This window comes from Onychomys torridus, chromosome 1, assembly GCF_903995425.1.
Source record: "Onychomys torridus chromosome 1, mOncTor1.1, whole genome shotgun sequence".
In the NCBI taxonomy this organism is placed as follows: domain Eukaryota; kingdom Metazoa; phylum Chordata; class Mammalia; order Rodentia; family Cricetidae; genus Onychomys; species Onychomys torridus.
This window is the reverse complement of record NC_050443.1, coordinates 82924353-82944914: the sequence shown is the minus strand read 5'-3', so window position 1 is coordinate 82944914 and position 20562 is coordinate 82924353. Positions and strand designations below refer to the sequence as shown.

Below are 20562 nucleotides of genomic sequence, written 5' to 3'. Positions count from 1 at the left end.
TTTTATTGAGCTTGTTGTTGACAATTTCCTACATGCATAATATGCATTATTATATAATATTTCCAATCTGCACTACTCCCCAACTCAAGGGGCTTCTACCTCAGTAAAATTCTTAGGAGACCAGAGGTATGGGGCATGCAAAGATATTCCTTCTAAGACCAAGGATAAGTTTTGCTCCTGGCCCCTCAAACTACCAGGAAAGAAGTACAACATTTAATGAACCTGTTTGGATACTGGAGAAAGCACATTCCTCACTTGGGTGTGTTACTCTGGCCCATATACCAGCTGACTCAGAAAGCTGCTACCTTTGATTTGGGCCTGAAATAGGAGAAATCTTTTCAACAGGTCCAAGCTGCTGTACAGGCTGCTCTACCACTTGGACCATATGATCCAGCAGACTCAATGGTACTTGAGGTGTCAGTTGCAGCTAGGGATGCTCTTTAGAGTCTTGGCAGGTATCCATAGGTGAACCACAGAAGAGAACTTTGGGATTTTCGAGCAAGGCTATATCTTCATTGTAGTTAACTATTCTCCCTTTGAGGGATAGCTGTTGGCCTGCTATTGGGCCTTAGTGGAGACTGAGCATTTGACAATGGGCTATCAAGCTACTATGCAACCTGACCTGTCCATCATGAGCTGTTTGGTTATCTAACCCACCAAAGCATATAGTAGGAAGTGCAGAGTATAAATCCATTATCAAATGGAAGTGGTATATATGTGATTGGGCCCAAGCAGGTCTTAAACATACAAGCAAGTTGCATGAAGAAGTTGCCCAAATACTTATGGTTTCTACTCCCATTACAATATCATCTGCTGCCAAGCCTACACCTATAGCCTCATGGGGTGTACCCTATGATTAGTTGACTGAGGAACAGAAGACTAGGGCCTTATTTACTGATGGTTCTGCACATTATGCAGACACCACTCAGAAATGGACAGCTTAGCATTATAACCCTTTTCTGGGACAACCTTAAAAGACACTAGTGAAGGGAAATCCACAGTAGGCAGAACTTTGGGCAGTACACATAGTTGTACATTTTGTTTGGAAGGAGAGATGGACAGATGTACAATTGTTCACTTTAGCTAATGGATTAGCTGAGTGGTCAGGGACTTGAAAAGAGCATGATTAGAAAAGTGGTGAGAAAGATATCGAGGGAAGGAGTGTGTGGATAAATGTGAAGATACTTGTGTCCCATGTAAATGTTCATCAAAAGGTGACCGCAGATTAGGAGGAGTTAATAACCAAATAGACAGAATGACTTGTTTTGTGGACAGTCAGTTTCTTTCTCCAGCCATCGCCCAAAAGGTCCATGAACAAAATGGCCATGGTGGTAAATATGAGAGTTATGCATGGGCTTGACAACATGGACTTCCACTCAACAAGGCTGACTTTGCTACAGCTGCTTCTAAGTGCTGTTTCTGCCAACAGCAAAGACCAACATGGAGCCCCAGGTGTGGCACCATTTCCTGGCTGACCAGTCATCAACCTGGTGGCATGTTGACTACATTGGACCACTTTCTCCATGAAAAAGATGAAGTTTTGTCCTTCCTGGAGTAGATACTTATTCTGATTATGAATTTGCCTTTCCTGCACACAGTGCTTCTGACAAAACCATAATCCAAGGACTTGCAGAATGCCTTATATACCATCATGGTATTCACACAGTATTGCTTCTGACCAATGAATTCACTTCACAGCCAGAGAAGTGTGACAGTGGGCCCATGATCATAGGGTTTACCATTTTCCTTACCATTTATCACTGGCTTTACCATTTTCCTCACCATCTTGAAGCATCAGGTAGAAAGACAGAATAGCCTTTTGAAGACATAGTTACAGCTTCAATTAGTGTCAGTAGCCTTGAGGGCTGGTTCAGGGTTCTTCAGAAGGCAATATATGTCTTGAATCAGTATCGAATATATGGTACTGTTTTTCCAATAGCCAGGATCCATGGGTCCAAGAATCAAGGGGTGGAAAAGGGAATAGTCTACTCATTATCACCCCATTCAACCACTAAGAAAATTTTTGCTTCCTGTTCCAGCAACCTTAAGTTCTGATGGTCTAAAAGTTTTGGTTCCAGAATAAGGAGCACTCCTACCAGGGTATGGAACAACTTTCTATTGAATTTGAAGCTCAGACTTCCCTCTGACTACTTTGGGTTCTTGATATCTTCACTCCTACAGGCAAAGAAAGGAACATCAGTATTAGGAGGGGTGAATGATCCAGATTACCAAGGGGAAATTGGATTGGTTCTCCCCAATGGAGATAAAAAAGATTACATCTGGAGTGTAGGGTATCCTTTAGGCAACTGTTGTTGCTACCATTTCTTGTGATTAAAATAAATGGGAAGCTACAACAGCCTAATTTACACAGGATGATAAGGGGCACTCATCAAGAGTGAAGGTATGGGTCACTCCACCAGAAAAAAAGCCAAGACCTGCTGAATTGCTTGGTGAGGATCAAGGCAATACAGAATGGTAGTAGATGAAAGTAGTTATAAATACCAGCTAAGACCATATGACCAGTTGCAGAAACAAGGATTGTAACTGACATGAGTGTTTCTGTTGTATTTTTAAGAGTGTGTTTGTAAAGATTATTTGAGTTTTCTTTTCTAGATTTATTTATCATATAATGTAACATCAATTAAGAGAATATCAATGGTTATCACATTTAAGAATGAGATAATAAAAGAATGTCCCTCAAGGTACATTGTCACCTACTCTAAAATTATAATGCATTTGAACCTGTATAAGGGAGAGTTATATCATGCTAGATGTAATTATGACCAGTTATTATTTTCATTTGAAAATTAAGTATGACACAAGGAGAAACAACTGTGTGTCAAGCTGGCAAGGGGTGTGTTTGTGATGGTTATCCTTGGTTGTCAACTTGACTACATCTGAAATTAACTAAAATCCAAGTGATTGAGTATACTTGTTAGGGGTTCTTTTCTTAATTAAATCATTTGATGTGGGAAGATCCATCTTTAATCAAGATCTTTTGAGGTAGGAAGACACAACTTTAATCCAGATTTTCTGAGTTGGACTCATCTTTAATCTGAGCCACATTTTCTGCTGGTAGCCTATATAAAGTACAAGGAAGCTTGCTCTCTTTCCTGCTTACTTTTTGCTCTTGCTGGTGAATCCATTCCTTCACTGGCATTAGAGTTTACTTTTTCAGGATTTTGACATATACTGAAGACCAATTGAGACATCCAACCTCGTGGACTAAACAGTTACAACAATATTGAACCTTGCATTGGTATACAGCCATTGTTGGACTAGCCAGACCACAGCCTGGAAACCATTATAATAAATGCATTAATCAGTTGGTGGGTGATATGTCAACAAGGCAATAACATAAAGTGCTGGTGAGGATGGAAAAACTACACTCTATTCACCACCAAAAGAGAAAAAACAGAACACTTTAGAAATCAGGTTAGCAGCATTTCCTAATGTACATTCTGAGCACACCCTGCAGCCCATTTTAGCAAAAAGGATATCACTTTGTGTGCTCATCAAAGATATACACTGGATGCTTATATCAGCATACCAGTAATGAAGCCAAACCATAAACTGCTCAAATATCTACCAACAGAAAAACAGATACTTTGAGGTATCTAGCCCCTCCCCAGTAGAAACTCCACATCTGTACTACAGCATATCAATGAAACTTACGACTTCAAATAACAATCATTTGATTGTAAATATCCATGCTAACCCTTATTTCACACTAACTGTAATGTCAAAACTCCCTACATGATTTGTAAACTAATGTGTGATCAGAAACACAGTGTTGAACAATGCTACAAAGACAAAAACTAGCAAACTTTTGTGTTATTCCATTGATGATAACTAAAAAGACAGATAAAATTCATCCATTCTTCTGCTCTGTAGGCAGATGACTGTTCTGGGTGTGGCACTGGTCAGCAGAGGCCCAGGAGGTGATGGAGAGGCTCTGTCATATCATATTCCACTTCAGGACGGGAGCACTAGTCAGAGATGGGTTCAGTCCCTGAAAACTTACCAACGTACAGTTATAGCATGTACAGATGTCCTCTCCACTGTGGTTTTCTGTTAATCTGCCATCTTTCATCACCCACTTCAATTCTTTGGAAGTCTTGGAATCCATGCTTGGCCACCCATGCCATACTGGCAACACTTAGCCATAATTTGACCAACACAATTTATTGCAAGTTTTAATGTATCTTGATATTCTTATCCTCCCCCTTTACTACATTCAAGATGACTTTAAATTACAATCATCTGATTGTAAATATCCATGCTAACCTTTATTTCACATTCATTGTAATGTCAAAACTCCCTACATGATTTGTAAACTAATGTGTAGTCAGAATCTGCTTTATCTCATTATTTTTATTCTAATAACACAATTCCTTACTATAGTACTAACTAGTGGATTTATTTGTCTAAATTCATCACATTTATCTTGTTCTATGTTGGTGTAGTTCTCTCTTTCTTCATTGAGCCAACATTGTCCATATTTCTGATTTCTCATCATTTAAATTACTCTCCTTTTTCTGGAATATTTTCCCTGATTCCAGAGATGCATTCCATATGTTCTTTCTAGCATACTACATAAATGCAGCAGTGATACTTCAATGTAAATTCATTGTAAGTGCTTTCTTTCTACTTCATGCTGAAGGTATAAGTCCTGTTAATAAAAGGAACAAGTCCATTGCTCTGAATTTGACCCAAAATGGACAAATATGTGAATATAAACAAATTGATCTTAAGAAAAATATGAGACATCCAACATGCACAGTTCACATGGGAATTGGTATATCCAGTGAGGTTCTTGTGGACCAGAATTGAGTTTCCTCAAGGGAGCAGGGAAGAGAAAATATAATTGAGGTTATAAGCAACAGGATCAACAGAGGGACATAGAATTCCAAGAACAACTAGTAGCCTTTTGGCCATTGAGAAAGATAATAGGAAGAACATGATTGTTTTTATGAGAGCCTGATGCTGAGGCTCTTGGGGACATCATCTATGTCAGTAGGCATCTGACTTTTCAGGTTTCTTTATATACCTTGGGGAATATGTCTGAAACACCTAAGGGCATTAATTAAGTGGCCCAGAGATGAGGGAAGGAGAACTCTAGGTTCCCTGAGCATCTTTAAAGGAGAGCCTCTGGGGGAGGTGATTTTATCATGTGTGTCTTTGAAACCTGGTTCTGTAACAGTCTCTCAGAAGAACCTGTCTGGACTGGTGAGGAACAGGCATCTACCCAACAACAAGACTATGGGACTGGTAAGTGTGAGGGATTGAAACAAGGAAAGACTTCTCTCCTACATCTGTGAAATGCAGTCAGGAGCAGATAAACAAATTTCCATTCATAGCAGGACATAGCTCACTTGGATCCCAGACTTTTTAATTTCAACAAGAATATTAAGGCAGATATGGAGTTTCTAGTGAGGGGCTCATGGATAGACTTTAGGGAAATGTGAAATGCTTTTAAAATATATGTAGCATTCATTATCTAGCCATGTCCCTTTATTTCCACAAAGGATTCATTGCTTTGGGGAGAATTCAATAAAATATTACAATTTAATTGGAAACCAAAGTAAGACAAGTTTTCTACCAAAACCATGTCTCTTTTATATTTGTGAAATATGAATTGAAATTCAAACATATTGCAAAAAGTTTTGCAAACAAAACAAGTATCAGTCTAACTAGGGAAAATTAGTATCCATATGGATGTATTGGTCATCTTTGCTTTGTAACCATTGAAACATTTTATATTTACATATGACAGTGGTGCATGATGCTGTAAATGTGTTTTTAATGCACATGGGAAGTATTTATTGTTGGTCAGGAATACTGTGATTGAAGCTGCCATGGAACATTTGCCTGCAGAGGGAAGACAAGACAATCACCACAGTAAAGAAACTGTGCTTTGACTTGTATAGTGTGCATACTATGTGGCCCAATATCAGTGCTGCCCCGTTTTTGCTGACTGGCTTCCCAGGACTGGAAGCAGTTCATTCCTGGATCTCTATTCCCTTCTTTGCCATCTATATCTCTGTCCTTCTGGGCAATGGCACACTCCTCTACCTCATCAAGGATGACCACAACCTCCATGAACCCATGTACTATTTCCTTGCTATGCTGGCAGGCACAGACCTCACAGTTACACTGACTACAATGCCTACTGTAATGGCAGTCTTATGGGTGAATCACAGAGAAATAAGACACGGGGCCTGCTTCTTACAGGCCTACATCATTCACTCCCTTTCCATTGTGGAGTCAGGGGTCTTGCTTGCCATGTCTTATGACCGCTTTGTCGCCATCTGCACACCTCTGCATTACAACTCTATCCTTACCAATTCCAGGGTTATAAAGATAGGACTTGGGGTAGTCCTGAGGGGCTTTTTATCTCTTGTGCCCCCAATCCTGCCCCTCTTTTGGTTTCCATACTGCCGTTCCCATGTTCTTTCTCATGCCTTCTGCCTCCACCAAGATGTCATGAAACTTGCATGTGCTGACATCACCTTTAACCGTGTATACCCAGTTGTTTTGGTTGCCTTGACTTTCTTTCTTGATGCACTGATCATCGTCTTCTCTTATGTCCTCATTCTGAAGACAGTTATGGGCATCGCCTCTGGAGAGGAGAGAGCAAAGGCTCTCAACACCTGTGTTTCTCACATTAGTTGTGTCCTGGTCTTTTACATCACTGTGATTGGTCTGACCTTCATCCACCGGTTTGGAAAGCATGCCCCACATGTGGTGCATATAACCATGAGCTATGTCTACTTTCTCTTTCCTCCATTTATGAACCCCATCATTTACAGCATCAAGACCAAGCAGATTCAGAAGAGCATCCTCCGTCTACTGCCTATATAAGATGCTGTGAGTCACTACTTCAGAATCTAGAGAACTAGGGGGATACTCAGCCTCCTGTATACTGAAAGAAATCTTGATTTTATATCTGTTTGCTTCTTTATCAGCATTAGGGAGTAAATTACATAAAGCTACAAGTTAGTCTAAATAATGAAAATATCTGGCTATTTAATTAACAAGTAGATATTATATAAATTCCAAAATCAATCAATCAATCTATCTATCTATCTATCTATCTATCTATCTATCTATCTATCTATCTATCTATCTTCTATTTTGAAAGAAGTGTAGAAAAACAAAGAGCAGGGAAGTAAAACATCACTAAATTTAGAGATGAAGTACATAGTTAGTACTCTATGAACAGTAACTAACAGATCACATAGCTAAAGAGAAGAACCATTTCAGAAGTCAAGTGTCCAGCCTGGGTCAGCAACAGGAAAAAAAGGCAACTGTTAATAAATTTGATGAATATATAAATATCAATTTGACTATGAGGATTGTAACCCTACAGACTCTATTCTAATTTTACCATCTCAAGGTGGGATTTTCTTTTGAAATGATTTGATAGCCATTTGTAAAGCTTTACCATGTATTGTCCCAAAATTCATTTGTTGATATTTCATTTTATTTGCTTTGTTTATACTATATTCTGTGGACATGCTTTAATGAAGTCTATTTTCTGTATATTATTTTAATCACAGATAATGAATTAAAAAAATAGACCCTCTTATTTAGTCTATGAAGTTCTCCACAACAAAGCCCATCTGTGCTACTTTTTTTTTCTCAAAACACTGCTAATCACACAGGCTCTACAGAGTCAGCATCTCTACCAGATTTCTTACAAAGCACCATGACTTCTCGATGTCCATGCTTTTGAGCTGTTTTCATTTTTCCTTTTAAATTCTCCTAGTGACTTCCAACTTGTATTTATTTAAAATGTTTTTAGTTCTTCCCTAGAATTTATTAGTCTGTCTTACAAATAATAGTACTTTATTCCTTCCATAAAGGTTATAATGTAAAACTTACGGTGAAATATTTCTTACTCCTTTCCCCACTTTTGAGATGTTCCAGACATACATTTTACCTTTACATAGGCTATATCCCAAATACATTATTACCACTTTGGCTTTACACAGTTATTTTTTAGAATATTTTAAAAAAATCAAAACTATCATTAATGCCAATTTACTTCTTCAAACTATTTTTGCTGCTCTTTATTATTTTTCATATATGTTTCTTTCTGAATATTTGAACAAAAGTTTTGGTATATATGATAAATGAAATATAACTTGATATTTTAATTTTGGGTGGTCAATTTGATTTTTATTCATTTTAAACTTGTATATAATTGTACAGATTCATGGGGTACTGTGTGCAAGTGTCAAATGCTTTGATTAAGTCAGAATAATTATTATATTCATGTTGATCATTTTCTTGTGTTGTGACCATTCAAAATATTGTTCTTAATTAGTTGATGACATAAAATGAACTGCTTATTATTGTTGTATTGTACACTGGCATAGGATATATTCTTATCTATAGAATATATTTTTCCTGTCATTTTGCACGCTATCCTTAATTTCTCTCTTCTCTTCTTTACCCTTTAACAATTAAGTTTGTTTTAACCGTAAGTAAATCTTGCTTTAGACATTTTGCTGATCACATCACTTAATGTTTTTTTTCTTTTAAAACTAATTTGCATAAGTTTATTAACTAGTGTCTCTCATTCTTTACTATAGCATAAATATTTCATCATATTTTATTAGTATTTCTATATGCACAATTTAAAATCATATATATGTATATATGTTTATTAGTATTCACTTTATTGAGATATTGGAGCCTTGCATTCAGGGTCTTTCCTGAGCCTAGATTTATATTAAATCTTTCTTACACTTTTGCATAATAGTTTCACACATCTGATGTTAAAATAAGCTTTTATTTGGGGAAGTGTAAGTAATTTACATCAGCCTTCATATGTTTATTTTCATGAAAGTTTCACTGACATTCACTGTTTGCTAGTAAAAAAGACTTGAGTCTCAAAAGAGGGCACATTCTGGCTTGAGGGGAAGAGTAAAGTTTACTATGGATATGTTCTTTCAGCAGAGATATGAAGATACATTAAGAGCTAATTGGTGTAAACAAGGCCAAGAATATTCTAAGAGTAAAGCATTACATGCAAAGCCTCAGGTTGGCTGGATTACAGAAACATCATAGAAGGCTATTGAAAGAAATAATATAGATTCACTGGTGTTTTCAAATCATTTGCGTGTTGACAATAAAATGGATTTGAGGGAGGGAAGAGGAAAGTAGTCAAGGTAACGATGACCAGAGGGGCTGAGCAAAAGGTAACACAGTTTAGAAAATTAGAGTGGGAAGTTAATGGACAGCTATGAGACTCACTTAGGATCTGAATGCACTATTTATAGGAGCTTAGGGAACTAAAAAATTCTATTCTTCATTACTTTCTTTGATATGGAAATAACCATACATTGAAGTTGTAAAAAGTAAATAAACAAGTTATCTTTAAGGTCTAAGATATATAGTAGCATGTATACATATGTATACACATGAAATTATGTCTTCATTTATGAATATACATTTGGTTATGTGAGAAAAGTAATGAAACCTCTAATATGGTACTTTCTGCCTTCAAACTGTTATCTTCTTTTTTAAAATATTTTTATATTGAATTGAATTTTATTGAAAATTTCATACTGTGGTGGTTTGAAAGAAAATGGCCCCCAAAGTGAGTGAGTGGCACTATTAGGAGGTGTCATCTTGTTGGAGGAAACATGTCACTGTGGGGGTGGACTTTGAGATCTCTTTCCTCAAGCTTACTCATTGTGACAATCAGTTGATTTCCTGTTGTGTCTGAGTCAAATGTATGACTCTCAGCTCCAATATCACACCTGCCTACATTCTGTCTGCTCCCTATCCTGATGATAATGGACTGAACCTCTGGAACTGTAAGTGATCCACCTCAATTAAATGTTTTTATTTATAGGAGTTGCCATGGTCATAGTATCTCTTCACAGAAATGAAAAACCTTAACTAAGATGGAAGTAGGTACCAGGAGTGGGGTATTGCTATGATGGATCTGACTATGCTTTTTTGGGGGAGTAATATGGATTTTGGTACTTTGGGACAGGAAAACAGTAGAATGCTTTCAGAACTGCTTAATGGGGAATACTAGTAGGAACATGGAAGACAATGGTGCTGATTATGATTAGAATGTTGGAAGCTTGCTCAAGAGGTTTCAGAGAAGAATTTTAGTATGTTGCCTAGAAATAGTCCTTGTGATATTTTGAAGAAAATGGCTGCTTTTTGCCCTTATCTGAAGAACATGCCTGAGGCTAAAGTGAAAAGTTTTGGATTAATTCCATTGGCAGAAGAAATATCAAAACAGACTAACTAGTATATATTCTATTATGTGTGAATATCAGTGTTAACTTTAATGAAGAAATAAAATAAAAAGGAGGAAGCTGAGCAAGGAAAAATATTTGAGGAGAAAAAGGGCACCAGAAAATGGAATGGAGCTAAATTTTCTGTTCAAGGAGATAAATGGGTTTAGAAATGGAATAAAGGGAGTAGTGACCTTGGGACATGATCCCATCCAGCTAAGATTCCAACTTGAAAAGAGGAACTGAAAAAAAAAACCTTAGAGCTGGGTGTGGTGGGGCATACCTTTAATTCCAGCACTGGTAAGGCAGAGGCTAGTGGATCTCTGAGTTTGAGACCAGCCTAGTCTACAGAGCAAATTTCAGGACAGATGAGCTTAGACAGTGAAGACAGAAAGCTGCTGAAGATGTAATTGAATGAGGGGACCATGTTCCAGCTCCAGTAAGCAGCAGAACTTGGCAGCTTCATCTACATGATTCTGGCTTTAAAGTTAAGGATAAAAAAAAGGAGTTATGGAATAAAGCTGCCAAGGCCAGGCATTTGTCAGAAGTGTTCATTGCATGAAACTGTAAAGTTGAAGCCTGGATTGCCTTGAAGACCTCAAGATGTTAAATATACCAGAGTTGTGGGATATCTTCCAAAGAAAGCTGAGAGCAGGGAGTGGAAACAGCCCAAAAGAAAGAAGTGTGTTGCAGTCAATAAATTAACAGAGTTGGAGATGAGAGCCTTTTGACATCAGACACAGAGATGAAAAGTTTGGAGTTTGCCCAGCTGGTTTTTAGTCTTGCTTCATTCCAGTATTCCCTCACTATGCCCCTTCCCTATGTTCTGAAATGGTAATATACATTCTTTGCCATTACATGTTGGAAGTATGTGATCTATGTTTTTACTTTATAGGGGATTACAGTTAAGAGTTTGCATGAATCTCAGAAGAGACTTTGAGCTTTGGACTTTTAAATATTGTTGAGACTGTGATAGACTATGAGGGCTTTTGAAGTTGGACTAAATGCATTTCATACTATGATGTTGTTAAAAGCTTTTGGGGGCCAGGGGGTGAAATGTAGTGGTTTGAAATAAAATGTCTACCAAAGGGAGTGACACTATTAGGAAGTCTCACCTTGTTGGATAAAGTGTGTCACTGTGAGGGCTGGCTTTGAGATCTCTTTTTTCAAGCTTTACTCAGTGTGGTAATCAGCTGACTTCCTGTTGCCTCTGAGTCAAGACGTAGGACTCTCATCTCCAGCACATCTGTCTGCATGCCATCATGATCCCCATCCTGATGATAATGGACTGAAATTCTGAAACTGTAAGTGAGCCACTTAAATTACACATTTTCATTTGTAAGAGTTGCCCTGATTATAAGGTCTCTTCACAGTAATAAAAGACCCTAAGACACATACGTTTATACAATGTGTTTTGATTATATCTTATTCCCTCTGGTCCTTCCCTCAAAATCTTCCTCTCCCAACTTCACATCTTCTTCCCTTTTAAAAAATGTATCTTAATGAATCCAGTTAACACTACTTATATGAACAAGAGTATGGGGCCACACACTGGAGCATAGGCAACTTACTAGTGACCAAAATCAAAAAGAAAAATGACTCCCTTTCCCCACTCACTTCCTACTGCCAATAGCTTAAGATGAAACTTAGTGAGACCTTCTTCACCCATGCTGGGATTGTGAGTGGGTTAATTGTTATGAATTATTGTGTGGGGTAGGGTGGGGTGGAGCATGGTGACTTCCAAGGGTCTCCTGTGAATGCAGGGAAACATGCTGGGTAGATGCAGTGGCAGGTTGAGCAGATGCATGCCATGTAGGCATGGTGGCAGTAGCAGCCAGTAATTCACAACCTAGATGGGGCATCCATGTGGAGAGTTTATTATAATAGAGAGATGAAGAGAAATATAGGAAAGAGGGATACAGAGAGAAAGAGAAAGAGATGTGTACCTTGTGGGAGGAAAAAGCAGAAGAAAGGGAGAGAAAGAAAGGGGAGGCATTTTTCCTTAGAATGAGAATTTTATGTCAGGACACAGGGAGGCACCAAGGGGGTGGGATTTCAAGGGGCAGGTCAGAATATGAACATTAATCTTGTACAGTTCTTTTCTTCAATTTTCACAATAAATTTAATAAGTGTTATTAGTCTGTTCAATTTTGTGTTTTTTATTAAAATTATTTTATACAATATATTTTGATCATATTATTTCCCCTCTCAACTCCTCCAAGATCCTCTCCTCTCCACTCAACTTCTTGCTCTTTCTGTTTCCCTATGAAATGAAACAAAAAACAAAACAACCAATAAGATAAAAAGTACCAAAATAAAGGAAAAAGCTCACAAAAAGCATGGAGTCCATTTTGTGTTGGTCAACTAGTCCTGGGCATGGGGCATGCTCAGAAGAGTGGTTGATATAATTAGTGAGATTCCATTGGACACAATTGATTTTCCCAATTCCCAGCAGGTATCAATTGCAAGTAGCTTATTGGTTAGGGGTGGGAGTTTGTGTTTACTCCCCTTCTTCAGGCTTGGATTTTGTCTGGTTTGAATTGGTGCAGGTTTTGTGTGTGCTGTTACTGTCTCTGTGAGTTCATATGTGAACTGTCCTGATGGCTGGAAAATACTGTCTCCTTGGAGCACTCTACCACTCTTGCCTCTCACTGTCTTTCTGCTTCCTCTTCACCATACGTCTCTAAGATTTGAAGGGAGGCATTTGATAAGGATATTCCATTAAAAGCTAAGTGCTCCAAACTCTCAATCTCTAAACATAGTCAGTTTGTGTATCTCTGTATTAACTGCCATCTACTGCAAGTCTAAGCTTCTCTGACAAGGGACCAGTCATGCACTGATCTGGGTTTCAGGCAAGTATGATCTGTTGACATCTTAAAATGATTTTATATGTCTGTATGAGATATGATTTATCATTTGATTTTTCATAAAGTGTATAATTCAGTGTAATGTATAATAAACACTATTTCTAAAATTTTTGAATTCATTTCACTGTACCAAACAAAAACTTGATGTTCTTTAAATATCTTGAGTATGTGTCTCGCTATTCTGCCTTCCTCCCAAGACCTTGGTACCTTCTAATTTGTTTTTGGTATCTATACTTTTCTCTTTCTTTCTTTCTTTCTTTCTTTCTTTCTTTCTTTCTTTCTTTCTTTCTTATGTTCTTTCTTTCTGTCTATCTGTATTTCTTTCTGTCTTTCTTTCTTTCTTCCTTTCTTCCTTTCCTTCTTTCCTTCCTTCCTTCCCTCCTTCCTTCTTCCTTCCTTCCTTCCTTCCTTTCTTTCTCTCCTTCCTTCTTTCTTTCTTTTCAATCTGGTTCTATAAAAAACAACTTTAATTTCTTAATAATATAGCCTATAAGACAATATCAAGGAAGTTTAATCTATGTTACACATGGTAGCTCAACAGAGCACATGGGTCATGACTTGAGGATGGGTATGCCTTGGAAACATAAGACCCTGTTTAAGTAGATTCACACATTTTTCCTTTGTATATGACTCATCTCAGGAAAGTTTAATGTTAATCTACATTGTAGCACATGTCAAATGTTAATCATTTCTATGACTGAACAATATTTAATCATTAAAATATTTCAATAGATGCCCATATTCTAATAGATGGGCTGCTGAGATATCTCAGTGGATAAAGGTACTTGTTGATGACAAGCTTGATCCTTACAATCACTGTAGTAGCATATAAACAACTCCTACAAGCTGTCTTCTGACTTTCACAGTTTATCATGACATGCACGCACTCCCCAAATAAATAAAATAAATAAGATAATAAAGTATATGCACATATTTGCATATATATGTATATGAACGCAATTTTGATAATATGGTGATTTTATATTTAACTCTTTGGGAAGGCTCCACATTGTTTGCCTAGCTGTTGCACCACTTCACATTTCTACTACCAAATTCAGGGTTCCAAGTAACCCATATTCTTTTTATTTTGTTTTGATTTTGGTTTTTCAAGACAGGGTTTCTCTGTGTAGCTTTGTGCCTTTCCTGGAACTCACTTGGTAGACCAGGCTGGCCTCAAACTCACAGAGATCCACCTAGCTCTGCCTCTCGAGTGCTGGGATGAAAGGCATGTGCCACCACCACCTGGCATAACCCACATTCTTATCAACGTTTGTTATTTTGATTAAGTCAGTTTAGGAGACAATACTATAATGACTCACTGTGGATTAGATTTATCTTTATTTAATGAATAATGCTGATGGACATCTTTTCATGTGTTTATTGGTCATTTGTATGTATTTTTTGGATAAACATGCACTGAATTATTTTAAAAGCAATCTGTGCAGATCTTCTTTGAAACATTCCCCTATTCTAAATCTGGATGTTCCTTGTACTCTGATTGGCATTACATCTTCTTTTAAAGAAGGCTTAATGTAGATAAATCCCAGCATGGAGAGGGGAAGCTGACACCAAGCCCCAACACTAGCCAAAGAGCTATTGGCAATTGGTAGCTCCTGCAGAAGGGAACATCAGTTTTAAGAATGTTGTTACTTGTAGGTCAACCATGATCCAGTGGAAAGCTGCACATACATGCGTATAGGGACAGCACAAATTTGACTTGATGGGTGAAACAAAGAGAACACCAAGTTGAGTGGGGATGAAAAGGGGTAAAATTGGGAGGAGTTAGAGAATGGAGTCAAAACTCAACTTACTGAATGAAATTCTCAAAGGACTAAGAAAAAAAGATACGATTTACTTTTAATTGTGTGTGTATGAGTGAATGAGAGAGACAGAGACGGAGAGAGAACAGGTAATCCCATGAGTCCAGAAGGTGCTGTACCTCATGGAGCAGGAGTTCCACAAGTTGTTGTGAGCTACCCAGCACTGGTGAAAGAACGTGCTCTTAAACACTGAGGCACCTCTCTAGCTTTTACCTGGTATATTAAAACAGCCTCTGTGATAATGAGATAGAACAGCACCTAGGGAGTTGGTCCTTTAATAAATATGACTGCCATTGGGATTCTGAATGCATACTGAGGGCATGATGAGAAATGTCTAGGAATTACAAGGGGAAAACTGTGTCAGGTAAGGAAATATATATACATTTAAATTGCATTAAATGTATTTAAAATTAAATCTTTTCCCTGGCTTCGTAACAATTCTTGAGGAAAAGTTGAGAATGTAGGAACTATCTTTTGATTAAATAAGGATTTAAGGACAGAGCATGTAACATTTAATGACAAGCAAGAACAAAAGAGCCACACTTTATGTTTAATGGATGCTAGTTGAAAGCATAAGTTTAATATTTTAAGAAATCTAAATTTGAATTTCTCCACACCACATAATACCCAACCTTAGGAAAATGATAAAAAGTTGTCAAAATTTAATTTTCTTATCCTTGAGATTTCAAGTAATGTTTTGGCTTCTCTTTCTTGTCTTCATTCACTTTTCACCCCACACTCATTAGGCACTTATTCCTGCTGTACTACTAACAGTGGTAAATTCACCAGAGACATACTTGTCCAAAGACACCCAACATTTAAAAATTTTACCTTATTTGAATGTTTAGATACCTTTGTATTATTGAGCCATTTACTGCTATAAACTTTTTACTAAACAAAGACAAATCATCTTTAGCATCCTCTGATAAACTGTCTTAGTTGTTCATTTTTTCAGAATGCTCTTATTTCATTTTTTTTTTTGAGCTGAGGATAGAACCCAGGGCCTTGTGCTTGCTAGGCAAGCACTCTACCACTGAGCTAAATCCCCAACCCCTATTTAATTTTATTATAAAGAAAAAATTTCCAAAGAACCCACCTTTCCTTTCCAGTGCTAGGTCCTATCTTAATTAGCATGGAAAGTAGGTAAAGTTAAACAGTTTCTTCAAAGCTGTGACTTTAGGTTGCCACCTTTGGTCTGTAGTTTCCAGTTGCTAGTTAAGTGAGCATTATCTACACAGATCTTGTAAATAAACACTGGTTCTTGAGCAACAGGCTGAGGCCAAGGGAATGGTGTGAGAAGACACTGACTGTAGAGGATGTTTGTAGATTATCTAGAACGGACCCCCAAAAAATTCTGAATGATGTTTGTGACATTCTGGCAAGCTGTTGAGGACTCAGAGCTTACTGCTTTATGGGAATCAGTCCAAAATAGCCTTCTTAAAAGGACAAGGGAGAAGGCACCTCAATCTTACCTATATCCCTGAGGTCCCAGGGATATCATTACTTGCCTGGTAATGATACAAAATTCCTTCAAAGATTTGAACCAGTGATATTGTGTGTTGGAATTCCTGGAACTGAAGTTACAGATGGTTGAGAGCCACCTGGGTTCTGGGAACTGAACCTGGGTCCTCTGCAAGTTCCAACAGTGCTCTTAAGCCATTCCTGCAGCCCCACATTAGTAGAGTCTCTAAACTGAGCAGCTGTTCTTAAACATGCATAACGCTTCTGACACTGCCAGTTATGCTACAACTACATTTTAGTATAGTTAGTGGTAGGGAGTATTAATACAAAATAGGGTATTCTTTGGTTTAAGTCAATAAAATACATATCAATAAATTATAAATATTCTCAAAAGGGTTACTCCTTAGCATTTGTACTTAAATTCTGATTGATCCAAAGTCTAGAAGGAATAGGCTGTGCTTATTTGCTCTGGCCCATGTTCAAAGTGGCAGTAGACAGAGATTTGTGGCTTGCTTTTATGCTGCATAATAAACTGTGAAGTTTATCTCTTCCCTCTCTCTCTCTCTCTCTCTCTCTCTCTCTCTCTCTCTCTCTCTCTCTCTCTCTCTCTCTCTCTGCTTTCCACATGGAGGGTTAAGGGGTTGGTAGCAGGGATTTTGGTATATGATGGCATACACATGAGTACTGCAAAGCCAAGCTGAGTCAATAATATACTTTAATCTAGTGGATCAAGATGGTAAACTTTTTCCTTTATCAGAGGAGCTACTGTTCAGTTTCTCAGACTGACTGCTTCTCCATAGCTAGTCTTCTCTGAAATATTGTTGTTTACAGAGCTTATTTATCTTTCTTCTATTATTTTTCCCCAGACTAATGGCTTATTATCAGAGAGATTACAATTCCCATATATGCATTTCTGGTTGTTGATAGGACTTTACTAAATATTGATGGAAGGGTTACAAAGATTGCTATCATTCACAACCTTCTTGAATTCATCCTCAGACTTATTACTGATGCCCTTTACCATACAAAGTTATTTTAAAAGATTCTGGACACACAGATCTAGTTGAATTTGTGAGGAACTCATTGCTCTTGTTTTAAATTGTCATAATATTCTTGCTTCAAAATTTCCTGATGGTCTGCAAACAAAAGTGGCCTCATAATACAGGTGTATAAATTATATACAGATCATAGCTCAAGGATCTCTGTGAAGCCTAACTTTGATTTTTCTTGGATAAAGAATTTGTAGGTATCAGTCACCATAGGGTCTGTGATTGTCTCAGCAATATGATCACAATTACCCCCATGGGTTAGAATTTAACTTTGTTCTATATCTTGCTGTATAAAGATCATGCCAATTTCTGACATGACAATTTTCCATTCCATAAACATTTTCAAAAAGTCTACCAGCATTTGTAAGAATCAGGTTTTAATAATTTTTATTATTTAATAGTTATTATTATTTAGTAATAATCTCACGAAATAGTCTGGCTTCCTTAAATTTTCTACTTATGAATTCCAGTGTATATCTTTTTTCTCCAAGTTAAATTTTGTCTGAAATGTTTTAGGTGTCAGATATATTTATTAGTGAAAGTTTGCTAGGCCCTAAATTCTTAGAACACACACAGTGTTCTAAAATGAGTTTGCTTACTTTGTCCACTTGTTCAATTTGTTCTAGTGGTTCATGAGTTCTTTCCTTGTTTATAGCACACTTGAGGCAGCACACTGAAAAAATAACTCAAACACTTCACAGTAGTGAATTCATCACTTTTGATTAAGCATTTGCTTAGAATTTTTTCTTTTTGAGTTATCTCATTGGTTTCAAGAAAGAAAGTATATGCTTAACCAAGTCCAATAAAATTACCACAAAATGTTGTATGGGACATAATATGAGAAGGAATAAATAGTGGGGAGATGAAGGGGATGGAGAGATGGGTCAGTGGTTAAGAGCATAGACTGCTCTTCTAGAGGACCCAGGTTCAATTCTCAGTACCCACATAGTTACTCATAGACATATCTGTAACTCCAGTTCCAGGAGATCCAATGCCCTCTTCTGGCCTCTGTGGACACTACACACATTTAGTGCACAGGCATAACATTCTAGCAAAACACCCACACATAAAATTAAAGCAAAAACAAATATTAAAAAAAGAAGAGTGAAGAGAATGAAATGGATCTGAAGACAGGCAGTTGGGACTAAGTGTGAAGGTTGGAATTACATCACAATATTAAAAGTGGCATGCTTCAATAGTAAATTGTGATGTAGTGACTGCTGGTGATTAATGTTGCTATTCCAGGCAAAGACCTGATGAGGAGAGTCTTCTTAAACTGAAACAATGCAGAAATCCTTGTAAGTGCGGAAATGAAAAATGACCTGCAGATGTGCTACAGTGAGATAGTGGTAGGAAGATGCTGCTTTCTTAGTCTCCGAAACCGTCTTTAGCTGCAAATCCCATCATGTGGTCCAACAATAGTGATGCTCCTTTCTTGCTGACTGGCTTCCTGGGTTTGGAAGCAATTCACCACTGGATCTCTATCCCATTCTTTGTCATCTACTTCTCCATCATTTTAGGGAATGGCACACTTCTCTTCATCATTTGGAATGACCACAGCCTTCATGAGCCCATGTACTACTTCCTTGCTGTGCTGGCAAGTACAGACCTTGGGATGACACTAACCACAATGCCCACAGTGCTGGGTGTCCTGGTGCTGAACCAGAGGGAGATTGTACATGGAGCATGTTTCATTCAGTCCTACTTCATCCACTCATTAGCTATTGTAGAATCAGGAGTCTTGCTTGCCATGGCCTATGACCGCTTTGTTGCTATCCGCACACCTCTGCATTACAACTCCATCCTTACCAATTCCAAAGTAATGAAGGTTGCACTGGGGGTACTGCTGCGAGGTTTTGTGACTATTGTGCCCCCAATCCTGCCCCTCTTTTGGTTTCCATACTGCCGTTCCCATGTTCTTTCTCATGCCTTCTGCCTCCACCAAGATGTCATGAAACTTGCATGTGCTGACATCACCTTTAACCGTGTATACCCAGTTGTTTTGGTTGCCTTGACTTTCTTTCTTGATGCACTGATCATCGTCTTCTCTTATGTCCTCATTCTGAAGACAGTTATGGGCATCGCCTCTGGAGAGGAGAGAGCAAAGGCTCTCAACACCTGTGTTTCTCACATTAGTTGTGTCCTGGTCTTTTACATCACTGTGATTGGTCTGACCTTCATCCACCGGTTTGGAAAGCATGCCCCACATGTGGTGCATATAACCATGAGCTATGTCTACTTTCTCTTTCCTCCATTTATGAACCCCATCATTTACAGCATCAAGACCAAGCAGATTCAGAAGAGCATCCTCCGTCTACTATCTGTACACAGTAGGATTTAAATTATTATTATAGAATATGGAGTTATCTGTGATATCTGGGCCTTTATTGGAAACAAATGTTGTTTTAAATATTTCTTTAGTATGGAATGAAATTTACATTATCACACAAAGAGGGAAACTAAATCAAGCAAATAAATCTGTCACCTCTCTATTTCTTTCTCCCTCTCTCTTTCTCCTGTCTCCCAGAAAGGAATATAGAAGGTAACGGATGTATAAAATGGAATAGTGCAGATTCCATAGCCAAAGGAAGAAAAATCACTTATTTAGAAATGCAAAGCTGAATGGACAGAAATAGCTTGGTGGAGGCACACATTTATTCATGTGATAATGAGAGAGATGATATGGTTTTACAGTCTATTGATATTTTGTTTTTTTATAATGGATATTTTTTCTTTATTCTCTTGTTAGTTGTTAAATTACATTTGTGCCTGACATTTTCATACATGTATGCAATGAATTCTGATTATGCTTGTCTCTTTTGTATCCCTCCAATATACATTTCCCCTCTCAACAAGCCCCCTTCTCATATTTATGTTTTTGTTTTGTTTGAGATATAACAAGTTTAACCAGGGCCATCTTCACAACCGTAAAATTCTCCACCAGAGCTTGGTGGGTTCACAATGCTTCTAAATTGATGGCAGTAATTTTCTAATTCTCAAAGTCTACCAGTCAGCCCATTTTTGTAAAAATTATGTCTATTATTTTGAAATTTAAATCATTTTTATCTTCCCTTTCCACCCTCCAACACTCCTATATATC

General features: G+C 37.6%; 2 protein-coding genes across 2 annotated transcripts; both read left to right on the top strand.

Moving 5' to 3' along the window:
* The first annotated feature begins 5207 nt into the window (after nt 1-5207).
* On the top strand, nt 5208-6864 carry LOC118574741 (olfactory receptor 51B2-like). Its single transcript, XM_036175644.1, has one exon. It carries the CDS (start codon nt 5941-5943, stop codon nt 6862-6864), a length of 924 nt encoding a protein of 307 aa, XP_036031537.1. The 5' UTR covers nt 5208-5940.
* Nucleotides 6865-18867: 12003 nt separating this feature from the next.
* Nucleotides 18868-19803, top strand: LOC118575562 (olfactory receptor 51B4). The gene has a single exon (XM_036176059.1). It carries the CDS (start codon nt 18868-18870, stop codon nt 19801-19803), a length of 936 nt encoding a protein of 311 aa, XP_036031952.1.
* The last annotated feature ends 759 nt before the right edge of the window (nt 19804-20562 follow it).

Bases quoted from the DNA above. Each gene is read 5' to 3' on its own strand.
- LOC118574741 (XM_036175644.1), top strand. From the start codon at position 5,941: ATGTGGCCCAATATCAGTGCTGCCCCGTTTTTGCTGACTGGCTTCCCA.
- LOC118575562 (XM_036176059.1), top strand. From the start codon at position 18,868: ATGTGGTCCAACAATAGTGATGCTCCTTTCTTGCTGACTGGCTTCCTG.